The sequence below is a fragment of the Heterodontus francisci genome, chromosome 37 (assembly GCF_036365525.1).
Source record: "Heterodontus francisci isolate sHetFra1 chromosome 37, sHetFra1.hap1, whole genome shotgun sequence".
Classification (NCBI taxonomy): domain Eukaryota; kingdom Metazoa; phylum Chordata; class Chondrichthyes; order Heterodontiformes; family Heterodontidae; genus Heterodontus; species Heterodontus francisci.
The window spans coordinates 5852429-5869215 of NC_090407.1; the positions used below are offsets into that span (position 1 = coordinate 5852429).

The 16787-nt window shown below is 38.0% G+C and overlaps 1 protein-coding gene across 4 annotated transcripts in view; it reads right to left on the reverse strand.

Moving 5' to 3' along the window:
* pex14 (peroxisomal biogenesis factor 14) overlaps positions 1 to 16787 on the reverse strand; it is a 253197-nt gene that overhangs the window by 128597 nt on the left and 107813 nt on the right. For all 4 annotated transcript variants that reach the window (XM_068016938.1, XM_068016935.1, XM_068016937.1 and 1 more), the window contains one exon: positions 11582 to 11666. In XM_068016938.1, the coding sequence (XP_067873039.1) occupies positions 11582 to 11666 (85 nt within the window). The remainder of the gene's footprint in view (positions 1 to 11581; positions 11667 to 16787) is intronic.

Consider the following 16787-nt stretch of genomic DNA (forward strand, 5'->3'; position numbering starts at 1 on the left):
GGTGAAATAGCTGCATGGCCTACATTATCTAGTTCCTTTAGAATACTAAAAACAAAAATATCACTTCTACACCTCTTTTCCTGTGAGAACTTGCCCAATTTATACATTCGCTCTTCATAATCCAATCCTTCCAACTCCTAAATCATTCTGGTTGATTTCTTCTGCATCCTTTCAACGGTAGCAATATGCTTTTTGTGCTGTGGTGACTAAAATAATACACAGAACAGCATACCACCCAGTGACAACAGCCTGAAATTCTGTTGTGGGATACCAGCATACAAGTTCATTCATCCAAGATTCCTTTCTCCACTATTTTAACAAAGGCCTTTATCCATCTAGCTAATGCCTCCACTAAAATAATACATGTTAACCATTCATACTCTAGGATGTCAGGTATAATTTCAAGATAGATATATCTTATAGTTTTTTTTAGTTGTAAAGCTGCAGATTTCTGTTCCATGGGAACATTGGAACAGGAGTAGGCCATTCAGCCCATCGAACCTGCTCCACCATTCAATATGGTGGATTCAATATATTCAATCATGGCTGATCATCCACTTCAATGCCTTTTTCCCACACTATCCCCATACCCCTTTATGTCATTGGTATTTCGAAATCTGTCAATCTCTGCTTTAAACATACTCATTGACTGAGCTTCCACAGCCCTCTGGGGTAGAAAATTCCAAAGATTCGCAACCCCCCGAGTAAAGAAATTTCTCCTCATCTCAGTCCTAAGTGGCTTCCCCCTTATTTTGAAATTGTATCCCCCTGGTTCTAGACTCCCCAACCAGGGGAAACAGCTTACCTGCATCTACCCTGTCTATCCCTTTAAGTATTTTGTAGGTTTCAATGAGATCACCTCTCATTTTTCCAAACTCTAGAGAATACAGGCCAAGTTTCCCCAATCTCTCTTCGTAGGACAGTCCCGCCATTCCGGGAACAAGTCTGGTAAACCTTTGCCGCACTCCCTCTATGGCAATAATATTCTTCCTAAGGTAAGGGGACCAAAACTGCACACAGCACTCCAGGTGCGGTCTAACCAAGGTTCTATACATTTGAAACAAGACTTCACTACTCCTGTACTCAAATCCTCTTGTGATCAGGCTAACATACCATTAGCCTTCCTAATTGCATGCTGCACTTGCATGCTAGCTTTCAGTGACTTATTGACAAGGACACCCAAGGTCCCTTTGTACATCTACACTTTATAATCTCTTATCATTTAAGAAATACTCTGCACATCTATTCCTCCTACCAATGTGGACAACCTCACATTTTCCCACATTATATTCCAATTGCCATGTTCTTGCCACTCACTAAGTCTGTCCAAATACCCTTGAAGCCGCTTTGCACCTTCCTCACAACACACATTCCCACCTAGTTTTGTGTCATCCACAAACTTGGAAATATTATATTTGGACCCCACATCCAAATCATTGATATATATTGTTTTCACTGAGGAATATACATGATATCTCCCAGCATCAGAGATCCAAGGGACAAGGGAGAATGAGGAATTGAAGGAAATTTGTATTAAGAAGGTTGTATTGGAGAAATTAATGGGGTTGAAGGTTGATAAGTCCCCTGGACTTGATATTCCACATCCCCGATTGTTGAAAGATGTATCTATGGAGATAGCGGATGGATTGGTGATGTGGTTCCATTGTTTATGCCAAGACCATATTGCAGATCGTGACAGGACTAACCCCGCCTATTTTTCTTCTTCCTCCTCTTTTTTTCCTTACATACCTAGAAGAGATGTATTGAAATAATGCAAAATGCTCTGTTGGGCTACCTCACTTTGAGCTTCAAAACTAGCGTAATTTATGCATTGATAGTAATGTACATTGAATAACAGTCAAGCCTGGGAATTCAGTGTTTTTATAAACGCAACTGTTTGCCAAAAGTTAAGCTGAAACTTAATTTTCTTTCAGTTTTCCCATATTACTCCTCCTATGCAAAATTAAAAACCAAAACTACTGAACTACTGCTCTAAACAATATACTATGTGCATGAATTCAAGGTGGTTCATGCATTAATGGACAGGTCAACTGGGATACAAGATTAAATAAATATTGCCTAATTTTGTTCTGTCCTCCAGTCTTACAAACCTCCATGAGCACTGTGCCTCTTCAACTTTGGCCTCTTGTATCCTCCACTTCCTTCACCCCACTATTGGCAGGCGTACCTTCAGCCACCTAGGTCCTAAGCTCTGGATTTGGTTCCCTGAATCTCTCTGCCTTTCTCTCCTCCTTTAAGACACTCCTTAAAACCTACCGCTTTGACCAAGCTTTTGGTCACCTGTCTTAATGTGTCCTTGTTTGGTTCGCTGGCAATTTTTTTCATGATTACCCTAATGTGAAGCTTTCCAGGATGTTTTAATACATCACAGGTACTATGTAAATGTAAGTTGTTGTTGCTTATCCTCGAGGAGGAAGGTGGTAGGGAGAAATTTTACATCACTACTTCCTCTTCTTGGAGGGAGATATGTTTCTAACTAGCTTTGTTAGGGGACCAAGTGGGTTGAGCAAACCCCACAAACTTCTTTTCAACCTCAATGTTAACAATGTTTGTAGCAGCATATGTAATTGGTAACACAATGAATTCATCATATTTGTACAACAAGATCTTATTTTGGCATAACCCCTTTAATCATACAACTACAATAGGGAATGTAAAATAGGAGGAATGGTCTTTTCCAATGTTATTACTAAATCCCAGATTACCAAATCTGCTTGATGCTTAAAGCACAGAGGGTTTACAGTTGTTCACCACCACACTGATTTACCCGTGACCGAAATTTAAGATTTCTTACTAATAGTCGAATATTGTGACTTAGGCAATTAATACACCAATTTAAAAAAGGTACTGTTTTGTAGCAACATCTATCCACTATTTTATAAAATATGGCTACTATCTCCCCTGCAATAATTGATCAGCTGGTTAAGAGAATGAGTAGCTGAGCCAAAAGAAAAACACAAAAGGTCCCAATTTCAATTCCCAGTTTATGCTGAGTTAACCAATCTCAGCAGTGACTGAAACACGACAACCGGCCTCAGTGTTTCTTGATTAGGATGGGGAACATTGACAATTATGACCCCTGATCCTCAAAACCTTCGGCTTTCAGTTTTAATGGAAAAATGGACCATGGAGAAACCAACTCCTAGCAAGATTCCAATACTTTGGAGGACAGAAAGGAGTGAAGAGGACAGAAAGGGAGAAAAATGTAAAACGCATTTAATGATAGCAAGGGAGTCTGCAATTTAGTTTTTTTTTAAATCTCAAGGGCTGTAGGTACAAATGATTCGTGTCACCTCCTTCATGAGTGGAGGATTTTCCACAGCTTCTCAGTACTCCAACATAAAATTTGTTTCTAACAGGTTTCCTTTATTTTCATTTTTAATAGAAAAGAAGTATCTCGTGCTGCACAGTAGGATTGGCTGGCTTTTATACACCGCTAAGTTACTGTTGTATATTTCCTAACAGACTGTGGTAGAGAAAAGTCAGGATAAGAAAAGATGAAATGATCCATAATAAAAACAGAAAATGCGGAGAGAGAAAACAGAGTTAACATTTCAGGTCAATCGTCCTTCATCAAAACTTCCACAAGAAGGGAAACAAAGCAATGAAGATGAGCAAGGCAAAAGAAACATATGGAAATCTTGTCTGAGAGGAGAGCAGAACTCCTTCAAGATGGGCATTCCTTGAAGAGAAGTGGAAGTGAATGAAACACTAGTACAAATCTGAAACAAAAATAGAAAATGCTGGCAATAGTCAGCAGGTCTTGCAACATCTGTGGAGAAAGAAACAGAGTTAATGTTTCAGGTTGATAACCTTTTCGCAAGACAATTTCCAGAAATGGTCCATAAATTTGTTCCAGCAATGATGCCCTAGCAAATTCATATATGCAGTATGTGTAGTAACTGAAATCACTGGTCACATAAAGGAGTAATTTGAAAGCTGTAATCTAATTGCAGGGGTTCAGATGACTCTTAGAAACTGTTAGAATGACATCTGAACTTCTCTAATAAATAACCAGTTATGATTGCTTGCAGTTATTACTATTCTAGGCTTTAAAATGCCGGACAAAGGAAATTTCTATGAATTGTGCCATACTTGTAGAACAACACTTTCAAATCTTCGACAGGTAAGGCCTAGCTTTATGCACATGTCAATCTAACCACACATAGCATATGTTCATATTGTTAGTGCAGTGGTCTCTTTTGGATACTGTCCAGATTCCAATTGCACCTTAGTCCACAAAGGAAAAAAAAGAAAAAAGAAATTATTTAAGTTCTTTTAATAGGAATTATTTTGTTCATGGGCATGTCAGCACAGTCAAGTCTGTCATGGAGCGTGCTGCTGCACAGCAATAGATTTCTATCTTGGGTTTCTCTAAACAATCATGCAGCTTTTATTCTCAGTTTTCATTGCCTCAATGATACAGTGGAGTCCCAAAGCTTTTATGATTAATTAATCCCCATAGTACATGCTTCTTTCTATAAAGAATTGTGAAGATTATTTAATAGTACAGCTGCACAATGGTCCAGACCTTCCACCAACACAAGAGTTCAATTTATTCTTCATAACAGATTAGGTAACCCATAAATAGGTGCCTTCAAAAGTTTAAAAATGCTAGGATGTTATAATCAACTTTGGTTACTACAAACTCATGTGTACTAGGATTGCAGCTCTTGTCAGATGTTCAACACTTCAACATTAAAGCTCTTCTACTCTCAGCAATGGGGCTACAGCCAGGACCAGGAGGGAATATTGATATATTGCAACAGAATTTATTACAACAATAATCAACTCTATATGTAATGGAACACTAAAACAAAGATTTGGACTGCGTCACACATAGGGAATTTATTGGAACAGCATAATCTATCAGAAATGATTAGAGTCAAAGAAACCATGAAAAACTGATGGCCTAAAAACCAGTCTCCACTGCAAGTAACACACAAATAATCATTTAAGTCAATTAAAAGACTATAATTCCATCCATCTAACTTTGATGTCCAAGAACTGTATAAATCTATTTATATGTGACTTTATAAAAATGAGATAATACAATAATAAATACAGCCAACAAGAAATACGATTTTATTATGTCTCCGAGTTTGAAATATCAAGGCAAAAAAACAGAGAATCTTAAACCAGCCGTTAAACGTAGGACAACAGCAAAATACTGCGGATGCTGGAAATCTGAAACAAAAACAGAAAATGCTGGAAATACTTAGCGGGTCAGGTAGCATCTGTGGAGAGAGAAACAGAGTTAATGTTTCAGGTCAGTGTGACCTTTCATCAGATCAAGAACGTCATGTTATACAAGAGTTATCTATTCGTCCTTATCTGTATTCTGCCTTGCACACATGGAATAACTCACCTATGGTGCATCATTCAGCTTCTAACCGCCTTAAGACCAACAAAAAATTGTCATCCAAAGAAGCAAAACTGACTACATTTCTGCCACTATAAATTGTGCATTAAAAAAGTGTTTTTATATTTGCTAGTGTCACTGACTCCTAATGGCCAACCATATATAGTTAACGTCACTGACAAGCTCACTGGTTTCTGCCAACTAATGAACTGGAAAGTGTCAGTGGGGGAGGAAAGAGAAGGGTACCACATTTTTTTTCATCTGCTACTATGATGCAAACACACTGAGGCACTGAATGGCTCAGTGTCAGATTCCTTAGCATCACTGATGCACAGTGCAGAAAATGCCGCATTGATAAAAGATTTTCATTTTCTGATCACAGCAACACAGAGGGTAAAAACAGTTAAAAGTGAGATATCAGCATACACAGATTAATCTCCTGAGCCCCAGAAGTCCACTGGTAATAAAAGCCCGTGAAGCACAGATTATTAATGCCAAAGGTTAGTTGACAGCAGCCTGCGTACCTTCCGACTGTCCCAAGGTTCCCTGCTTCTGCTGTTCTGCATATCAAGTGTTTTTAAGATACTTAGTGGTACCGCTCTATAAATTAGTTTAATAATCTCTTAACATGTTTAATAAATTAAACTATATATGCCAACAGATGCAAAGTAATTAGTAATTGCAGTCATCTACAAGATTTTTACTAAAATATACAAGCAGAGAAGAGCCACTACATTGCTAACCCCCTTAAAAATTTTGCTATCAAAAGAGACAGGATGCAGAAGGTTAGCGTGAGGCAAGAAGCAGTCAGGCCAGCTGCAGGTCACTTTGCCCTGTCCCCTTTAAGAAAAGCTGCTCTGTAGCATCAAAAGAGCAGTTTCACTAGTATAGGAAAAAAATCTTTCCAAGGCTGCACTGTATTATAAACACTGTATCTGAGTTTATAAAGATTTTTTTTTTAAAAGTGACCCTCTAAGAAAATAACAGTAAGTTTTGAATAATATTTTCAGATTTCTATTAAGTGCAAAGGAAAATGTTGTCCTTTAGGTTAGAAAGGTTTTAGCATCTGGTATTGTAACATTATAGGACACAGACCGGTAAAACGGGCAGGAACATGGCAGATGCAATTTAATGCGGATAAATGTGAAGAGATGCATTTTAGGAGAAACAACATAAAGAGGCAGTATAATCTAAATAGCACTATTTAAGGAGGGTTCAAGAGCAGTGACCTATGGATGCATATTAACAAATCCTTGAAGGTGGCAGGGCAAATCGATAAAACAGTTCAGAAAGTGTATGGGATACTTGGATTTGTAAATAGTGGCATTGAATACAAAAACAAGGAAGTCGCATGCCAAAGCTTTACAAATCACTGGTCAGGCGTCAGCTGGAGTATTGTGTACTGTTCTAGGCGCCACACTTTAGGAAGGATGTCAAGGCCCTGGAGAGGGTACATGTTTACCAAAATTTTTTTTTTTATTCATTTGTAGGATGTGGGCATTGCTGGCGAGGCTAGAATGACAATAGGGATGGGGGAGTTCAGTTCTATGGAGAGACTGGAGAAGCTGGGATTGTTCTCCTTAGAGCAGAGAAGGTTAAGAAGAAACTCTAATAGAGGCATTCAAAATTATGAGGAGTTTTGATGAACCAAGGTAAGCAGGGGTCACAGATTTAAAATAATTGGCAAAATAACCAGAGGTGAAATAAGGAGAAGTTTTTTCACACAAAGAGTTAAGATCTGGAACACACTATCTGAAAGTGCGGTGAAATCAGGTTGAAAAGACAAATGGACATGTACTTGAAGAGGACTAATTCACAGGGTTATGACGAAAAAGCTGGCACGTGGGACTAAACTGGACAGCTTTTTCGAAGGGCTGGCACAGGCATGATCGGGTGAATAGCCATCTGTGCTGTAAGATTCTAGGATTCTATTATGTAATCAAATACTGTGTACTGACACTCTTCATCTTATAGCCTCCCCTTAGTTGTGAATTATTATATTTATGGATAGTATTTCTGCAAAGTTAATTACATGCAAATACAGTAGTTATGAATTACATGCAAATATAATTAAATACATCTTTGAGTTAGATCTATGGATTTACAAAACAGTCACACAATATAATTTATTGCTCTTCAGTTTGAGCTAAACACAGCAATGTTTAAAAAAAGATCTAAAGACTTATAGAACTTATCAGAGTGTTCATAAATTGCCTGCCATTCATATGTTCTAATATTATAAAGTTGCAGGTTTCTCTAAATTCATATTTTTTAAAATTACGAGCAGAATGCCTGTAGTGTTGCTTATGGTATAGCAGATGATACGCCGTTTTATAGTGACTGCAGTATTATACCATGCAACACACAATCTATTATTCTATTGTTAAGGGGAAGCTATGTTTAATGTGCCCTCTCCCTTTAAGGTTGGAAACTACAATTGGTGTAAGTAAATACAGACTGAGGTCGCTCCGAATTCAGTGCTGTTTGCTATGGAGCACTTGGAAATTGACGTTGCATCGTTGCAGTTCAGAAATACCCAGCACATTAAGAAAGTGTGACATGTGACATACCACTTCAACACATGTGGACCTCCTGCAACTGCTTCTCATGGCACATCACGGTATATGCAGTTTTATACGAAAATGGATTGCGCAATTATGGTGTAAAGTGGAGCTGTGTATTTTTAAGGCTTCCTTATGTAACTGCAGCAAATTGGCTGTGAGGAAAATTAAAGGCAAATCGCATGAGATATGTTTCATAAGGAAGAAGATAGGAGGTCAGCTATAAATAGGGACATAATCGTGTTCAAAAGTGATATACGGGAGAGTTTAATAATGATTTTGGTTAAAAATCTGAACTTTGTGGGAAGGTTTTGATTTTATTATTGTGTCAGATGGATAATGTTAAATTAGTGCTAAGTAATAATTAATAACAGCATTGTTGGAGTGGGAGTCATTTGATAAAGTGGCAAGAGAAGGCTGTCGTTTGCTCTTAACTGTGATCACTGCAAATACACTATACTACTTGCAAAATCTGCCATACACTCCCCTCTCCCTCTGACTCTGTGATTTATAAGAGAGTAAAAAGTGCTGTGTCTTTTCACAGAAGAGGGGCAAGTTGAGTACGGAACTGGGAGGTCACAGAGCCGGAAGGAGAGCAAGAGAGAGTTGGGAGAGTGATCAGTGGTAGAAAGAATTGGGTAACCAGCTGGTAGAAGAGAAAGAGTTGAGTGGTGGCAGGAACACAAAAGAGCTGGATGGGCGATGGGGAGGAACAGGAAAGTCAAATAAATGAACAGACAGGATTTGCAATCACATGCCCTAAGAGACAAGGATCAGAAAGCAGGTGGATGTTGTTGTCGTCATTGCACTTCTACATTTACCTGGTGGGAGTTACTGGTGGAGTTGAAGGACCGTCATAAAATAATAAACAAACGTGAGAAAAGGATAATAGATAATTAAGAAATTAAGTAGAAGAAATTTGGTTAGCTTAGAATAAATTCATCTGTAAGTAAGATTGACACAAGTAGTGTGCTAAATATACCATTTTTATTATAGTGAAGTCATCCCTCCAATGTTTCAACTTATCCAGCCTAGCACTCAACTGCGAACATCTTTGATTCCACTACCTCATCTGGTAAAGCAATCCAAATGTTTATCATCCTTAGAGGAAACACAGATTTCTATGATCGGTTTTAAATTTACTTTTCAGTAATTTAATGTTCTCCTGGCTTGGATAACAAAGTAATATTCTAAGTTCACCTTATTCATATCATTGAATACTTTACCTATTTAAGACAGACCTCAAATCAGGTCACCCTTTTATTTTCTCTCGATTACGTGTAAGCTCAACACTTCCTTGCAGCTCATTCCCTTTATACTTGGGATAATTTTTGCTTTTCTCTGCACTCCAATATTGGTGGAAAGTGGCAGCACGATCAGTGGAAGATGAATTTCATTCAAAGATGTACGAATGCTGGGTGCCCTGGTTCTTTGTAATTTATTCATCTGCTACATACCTTAAGGTTATGTCTCAGTAATGCCAAAAATGGAAGTGAGCTACCAATAATTGAGATTAGGGACTTCTTTAAGGATCAGTTCCCGTTTCAACATATTTGTTTTGGAAGCTTTCTTTTTTTTAAAATTGTTCTTGGGAAACAAAGCCAGTATTGATTGCCCAACCAAGTTGCCCTGTGGGCATTAAGAGGCAGCCAAGTAGTGTGGGGCTGGAATCACATATAGGCCACACCAAATAGAAGTGGCGAGTTCCCTTCCCTGAAAGCACAATCGAGAACTAGTTAGGATTTTACAATAATCTAGCAGGGTTAATGGTAATTTTTTTGCTGCAAGCCCACAAATTACAATTTGCCATGTTAGCATTTGAACTCTCAACCTCTGGTTTGCTCATCTAGTACCATAGACCACTTTCATACTCAATAGTCCAGACAATAGTGTTTAGTAAAGATCTGATGTGACAACTTACTAACAAGCCTATCTTACAGTTGTAACATGGACATCTTGACTCCTTAGGAGACCATGGTTCAAGAAGAATGAGTTTTAGCAACACTTAACTTGATGGAGTTACCTAAAGTTTTACCACTAATCAAAGCCTGCCATTAATCCTATTAATTTGCTAGAGCTTTAAAGTTGCCTACACAAGACTGGTACAAGAGGAACAAGAAGATCTCGCATTGAAATTACTAATACAACCTCCGACACTTCATGAGCATGAAGTATTGGGGAATCCAGCTGATGCAAATGACCAATGTTTCAACAGAAAAAAACGGCATAATTCCTGTAATAAAACTTCATAAGATTCCTTACCGAGGAGGTGGTAGTAGTGGGCAGTGGTGGCAACTGAACAGGCAGTTTGAAATTAAGAGGGTAAGGTAATGTTTTTAGAAAGCTTTTGAAGAAAGTGAGGGGATAGGAAGGTGCAAATGTTTAAAAAGAGAACCCCAGATTACTGGGGCATGGTGACTGAATGTTCTATTGCCAAAGATGGAGCACAGGGAGAGGAATACACAGTATTTTAGAGATGAAAGAAAGGAGGGTGTGAGCTGGGGTATAAACCTGAATAAGACAGCAGACTGAGGGACTAGGTCAAGATCATGCAGGAATTCAAATACAATGATAAAGTCGATGCCCTGTGGGGCAGGGAGCCAGCGGAGACCCATGAAGAGAGGCGTGATGGGTATGCAGGAATTTGTTTGGGATACAAGCCACAACATTCTGAATGGGTTTCAGGTGACAAAGTTGTGAATAAAGATTTCAGTAGCATTGGAGGTGAAATAAAAGCACAGGCAGGCCATACTCCAGAGTTGAAAGTAGCAGTCTTCGCTACTGAACAACTCGAACAGTGCAAAGCCCATGACTTCCAACAAAAAGATCACAAGCTAGAGTTCAGCAAAACCATTTAAAAAAACTTATATCACCAGTGTGCATGAAACGCCAGAAACTAGCAATATATTCCAGATTTTAAAAAGTCTTAAGAGGGGCATGCATTTCTATGTACAGCGTACATGCTTGTAACAAAAGATCACTTTTCAATAAGCTTCATTTAAAAAGGGAGTTCTTCTCATCGGAACCCCCACTATTCTGTTTCCCCATTGGCCACCGGAGCAAGTTTGCAAAGAGAAAACAGCTGTATTTTCCATCAGTAGCCTCATCACTGCACCTTCCTCAGTTTGCAAACTTTACCATGCACGGCTCCTTAAAAGAACCCCAGAAAAACAAAAGCCTTTGTTAACGTTATTTTTGAAGTCTACTTCCCAGGCTTCATTGCAGCCAATAATGAAATGGTTTACAATGAATTTCTTTCTAAGTGTGAATAATTAGCTGCCCAGTAACTTATCTGCAAGGACATGTAACCCAGACTCAAAATGAAAGCAAAATACTGCGGATGCTGGAAATCTGAAATAAAAACAGAAAGTGCTGGAAATACTCAGCTAGTCTGGCAGCATCTGTAGAGAGAGAAGCAGAGTTAACGTCAGCTTCTCTCCCCATATATGCTGCCAGACCTGCTGAATATTTCCAGCACTTTCTGTTTTTAATCCAGACTCAAGCCTGACCTTAACACAAAGTTTCAGCCAAAATATGATCTGTCATTTGAGGTAACTAACAGGCATGTTCTGCAGGGCTGTCAAATAAAGCATCCTAGGCTAGATTTGAATTGGGGCTTGGAAGGAAAAGAACATACCTTTTTTCTTTAGGAAGGATTTTCTTGTTGATAACGGACTCTGACGGACTCTTTGGTTCTGCAAAAATTTCACTGCAGTGGCAATCTGTGGGCAACGAGAAATACAGATACTCCATTCAGTTAGTGAAGATTAAAATCTTGCTGTTGTTTGACACACAGCGTACAAGATCTAGCATACTACTTACAAGCCATCATTAACAATTTCTCTCCACTAATATAAACATATAATATACAATTCATATCAGCAACTTTGCCAGACAAACCATTTTCTTCCTAAAGTTTCAGATTTTTTTTGTTGTCCTATTAAGATTTTTCAAAAATCTTTCAAGAACTTCATTTAATGACCCTCGTGGTTAAAATCATGCATGGGTCTTGCCATAAAATTCTGTTCAAATGTCAGAACAAATTCACGTGAGAATATTTTTCTCAGCAAGTTTATCCAGCAATCTGAATGTTTTTATCAGATGAAAGGTCATTGACCTGAAAGGTTAACTGTTTTTCTCTCTCTACAGATTCTGTCTGATCTGCTGAGCATTTCCAGCATTTTCTGTTTTTATTTGATTTCCAGCATCCGTAGTATATTGCTTTTGTTTGAGGAGAAATACAGTTAACTTTCAGACTTCTGACCGGTATCCAATGATCCCTGATGGAGCTACATGATCAGATAAAGATAGCATCAGGATGTGATACCACACCCCTTCCAATCACCCCTACATAAAAGTGCCAATAATGAGAATTAGCTTGGGCTCAGCTTTGCTGTCCCCCTCCCCCCTCTACTCCACAGTTAAGTCCTCAGCCAACACTCATGCACGAAGAATAAAGATTGAGAAGTTCAGACACGCTTAACAATTACATTTAAACAAACAGCAATGAAAATACTCAGCAGGTCTGGCAGCATTCATGGAGAGAGAAGCAGAGTCAACGTTTCAGTGAGTGACCTTCCATCAGAATTATTCTGATGAAAAGTCACAGACCTGAAACGTTAACTCTGCTTCTCTCTCCACAGATGCTGCCAGACCTGCTGAGTATTTCCAGCGCTTTCTGCTTTTATTTCAGATTTCCAGCATCCGCAGTATTTTGCTTTTATAACAATTATGTTTGCTCCCTCATCTGCCTCCCTTATTTGAATAGGAAGTTACAAGTGCTGTCTGTCTTTTGACGTACCAATCTGTAATAGATCATAATAGGCTTTGTTTCCTTGACATCATTTATCTCTATTCACGTTCCCACCGTCTTCTCCAATTTATCTCTGATCATGTCCTGCTTTATATGAAAATCATACCATCTCCCAGTTTTTTCTTTCTATGCAGCAATTTTTATCCCTGTAAATTCACCTCTCCATCCGTATCCTCATTTATCCATATTTCAATGACACCTATAATGCTGCAGCTTTCCTCATTAATATAAATCTTTAGATCCTTGATTGTCTCTGAAAACTCCTGGCATTGGCAAACAGAATTCTGATACACCCATTACACTCATCCCTTAGCTCACACTGTGTTTTTACATTTTACCATTACCTCTCTATGTGGTTATGTATTTATACACTACATGGCTCTTTTGTGTCACTTTCTGCATTCAGATTGCCAGCTTTTGTCCCATTCCTGTTCCAGAGTACCTGACCGCTGTACCTTTTCTAATTTCAATGTCCGCCCCTCTTACCTTACCACTTTAAATTCTTCCCCACTGCCCTATGTAGACTGTCTGTTTGGACATTCATGAATTCAATTCAGGTGAAACCCACCTCATTTGAACAGCTTCCTCTTACCCCAGAATTTGCTCCAATGTCATTGGATCAGCCCAAAGAGTCCCCTTAAATGTGATGATCAATTCATACCATAGCATATCATGAAATTAAAATAATGAAAGAGTATTTATATTAATTTGAAAATACATTACTGCTAGATACCCAAGAGCCTCTGCAAGTACTTTCATGAATTAGTAAGCTTTAAACATAACAGCAAACATGCGAGTTTTGATACCACAAATCATAAAATGTGCAGACTGAATCTGCTTCAGATAAACCCCATAGAGAGGGAAATGTTGTGAAGTAAGGAATTCAAAAGTGCATCTTTTTCAGTAAATATCCTTCATTTCCTTCTTGCTTTAACTGCAGACTTACATTGTGTGCTTTACTATAAAGCAATACAATACACTATAATTTTATCACACTGGTAAACCAACCTGTCATTTTTCTAATTGCAATTTAGAATTTTTATTGAAAATAGATGTTAACATCAGTAGTAAACAGCGAATCAGTTGCCAAATCTATGCAGTCCATTATGACATTTAACTACAACCTTATGATACAGGCCAAGTACGCTGACTTGATTAGATTTTTTTTTGATAAGTCTTGTATTACACAATTTAGGTAGGTCGAATGATAGAGAGATATAATGTAGGAAAAGTTGACAATGCATAAAATGCATTACTCACACAAAAAAAAATGAAAGCAACCGTGGTTAAAATGTTCAGTTCTAACATTTGTGGGCAGTCTGATTCAATTGTAAAAAAAATCTTCTATTAAAGGTTTTGATCAACATTTTTTCCCTTTAAAATAGCCGAATTTTTAAAAAGACCGTCAATTTGCAGGGAAGCGGTCATCAGTAATTTATTTTAAGAAACCCTAGTAAAAAAAAAACCTGAAATAAAGAATCAGCTTCACTACTAAAAAGCAAAAGAAAACAAAAAGCAAGAGGGAAATTATTCTAAACCTTTATAAAGCTCTGGTTAAGCCACAACATTGTGTCCAGTTGTGGTCACCACACTTCAGGAAGGACGTGAGGATCCTTGAGAGGTTGCAGAGGAGATTTAACCAGAATGGTTCCAGGGATAAAGGATTTCAGATTCAAGTTTAAGCTGGAGAAGCTGATGCTGTTTGGAGCAAAGGAGACTTGAGGCAAGATTTGATAGAAGTGTACAAGATTATGACAGGTGTAGATAAGGTAGACAAAGAAAAGCTGTTCCCATTAGCTGATTGTACAAGAATTAGGAGATACAGAGTTAAGGTTTTGGGCAAGAGATGCAGGGGCAATGTGAGGAAGAACCTTTTATTTTATACAGCGAATGGTAATGACCTGGAACTTGCTGCTTACAAGGGTGGTGGAAGTGAAAACAATGAATGATTTCAAAAGGAAATTGGATGGGCACTTGAGGGACATAAACTTGCAGGACTACGGGGGAATGGGACTGATTGTATTGCTCTACAGAGCCGACATGGAATCGATGGGCCAAACGGCCTCCTTTTGTGCTGTAATGACTCTTAACTAAAACGACAAGGAATTAAATGCATGACAGTCTGGCTTTGGAGGGAGTGCTTTACATTGGAAGTAAAATAAAGGCACTACTCAATCAATAGGTTACACCACAATTGTGTTTCAAGAGTAAATTATTTCACCACAATGCTCCTTAAACTGTCAAGTTTCTATTTGGATTCTGTCATTCCTTTAGTGGATATTTAAAACCCAATTTCTTTTGCTCCCCACCTCCCCCATCCAACGAACATTTATTCAAGTTTGTAGGCTTACCATTTGTAAGGACTTGTAGAGCACTGCAGTAACAGAAGGAAGCCTAATTGGTAAGAGCTTTAATGTAAACACTCTGTTCAACCCATCCAACCTCACAAAAATCTCCACAGATGCATTTAGTTATGAGAATCGTTTCAGCTGGTCCCCAGAAGTCAACAGATTCATCTGCAGTTGCTTAAAAATCAGGAATTAATATACTGGACCGTTTAGTTGGCAAATGCTATTCTGTAATAAACTGCTATATAAAAAATAGAATTTCTGAAGCCATCGATGATTGACTGCATCTCCTGAGTGGTAAGTGGGAAGGGGTAAAATGCTCTGCTTTTACCTATTATGTTGTACCATTTATGTAATGCACACATTAAATTTTATTTTAAAACCAGTACAAAGTAAAATTACAGAGGTCTGGAATGTAACCACAGAAGTATTGACAACTCATACAATTCCAAGGTCTTACAGCAGCAAAAAACTTATAATGTCTAACACATGTTTTGTCCTTTGCACTGGCGTCATGCCTGACTATATGCAAATTTGTCACACTAGCACCCGATTGGTTCAAGTTTAACATTCATGAAACAGCAGCAAATTACAACCAAATATGTCATACACAATACCATTAACAATGAGCAAGTGGAAATGAAAACCACGAGTCATCAAGGTCAATAAATGACAAACTATAGAGGGGCAGTCAGCAACAGCTACCAATAAAAAAAATGACAAAACAATTAAATTGTTCAATTTGTTTTGATTAAACTAATCTATGCTGTTGCATTTTGTGTGTTCGAAATGCCTCTGAAAATCTTTCCTATCAAAGGCCAATTACTACGCGAGAAGTCTTAGTCAGTCACCCAGGTCTAACATTGGTAACTGAAGAATTTAAAACGTTTACCAATAAGTTCCACTTAAATATACTGTTGCAGATATATTTGGTAAAGTCCAAAAGACGCAAGTAAGATTAAACTAACATTTTATATATTTCTTTGCTTTCATTATAAAAAGCCATAACAGATGGGCAATAAAGGTAAACAGCTGCTCCTTGTGTCACATGCAGACATCTATTTAGCAAGTATGAATGTAAAGGAACAAATGTATTTATCAACCTGCAATTGAAAAGAAACTACTGTTTCCAGGATCTAATCAAAAAACATTTATTTCAGAGTCTTTGAGGAGATTGCTTCCAAACTGCTTTCCAAACAGTTTCACTCGTGTGTATTCCCTCCTCTAGTTCAACATTCCAGCACAATGCCACCCCTCCCTTTGGAAATTCTAATGAATCATATTTACAAAAGCATGCACCTAAATGTATGTGTTGGGGAGGGGAGGCGGGGTGTGGGTGGAATTCTCAGAGCAATTTAAAACATTTTCTCAAGCAAATGGTTAAGTGCCAGTTATCTGTATTAGAAAGGCACCTCGGAACCCCTTTAGCTAAAAGGAACAGTTTTTAAACTGACAAAAGAAAGGAAGCCTCATAATAAAACTTTACGCAAGTCACTCAACTGGGAGCTTGCAGCCACTTGGTCCTTTGCCCTCACCAAAAGTATGTTCATTTTAGTGGACATAGGTTCATTGAAAACTGGCTAATATTCAATTTAACCATTTAGGTTCAAACAACATACAAAATGGTACCACAGAAATATGCAAATAATTAAACGATACATCCCTTTCATATGCTCTAAAGT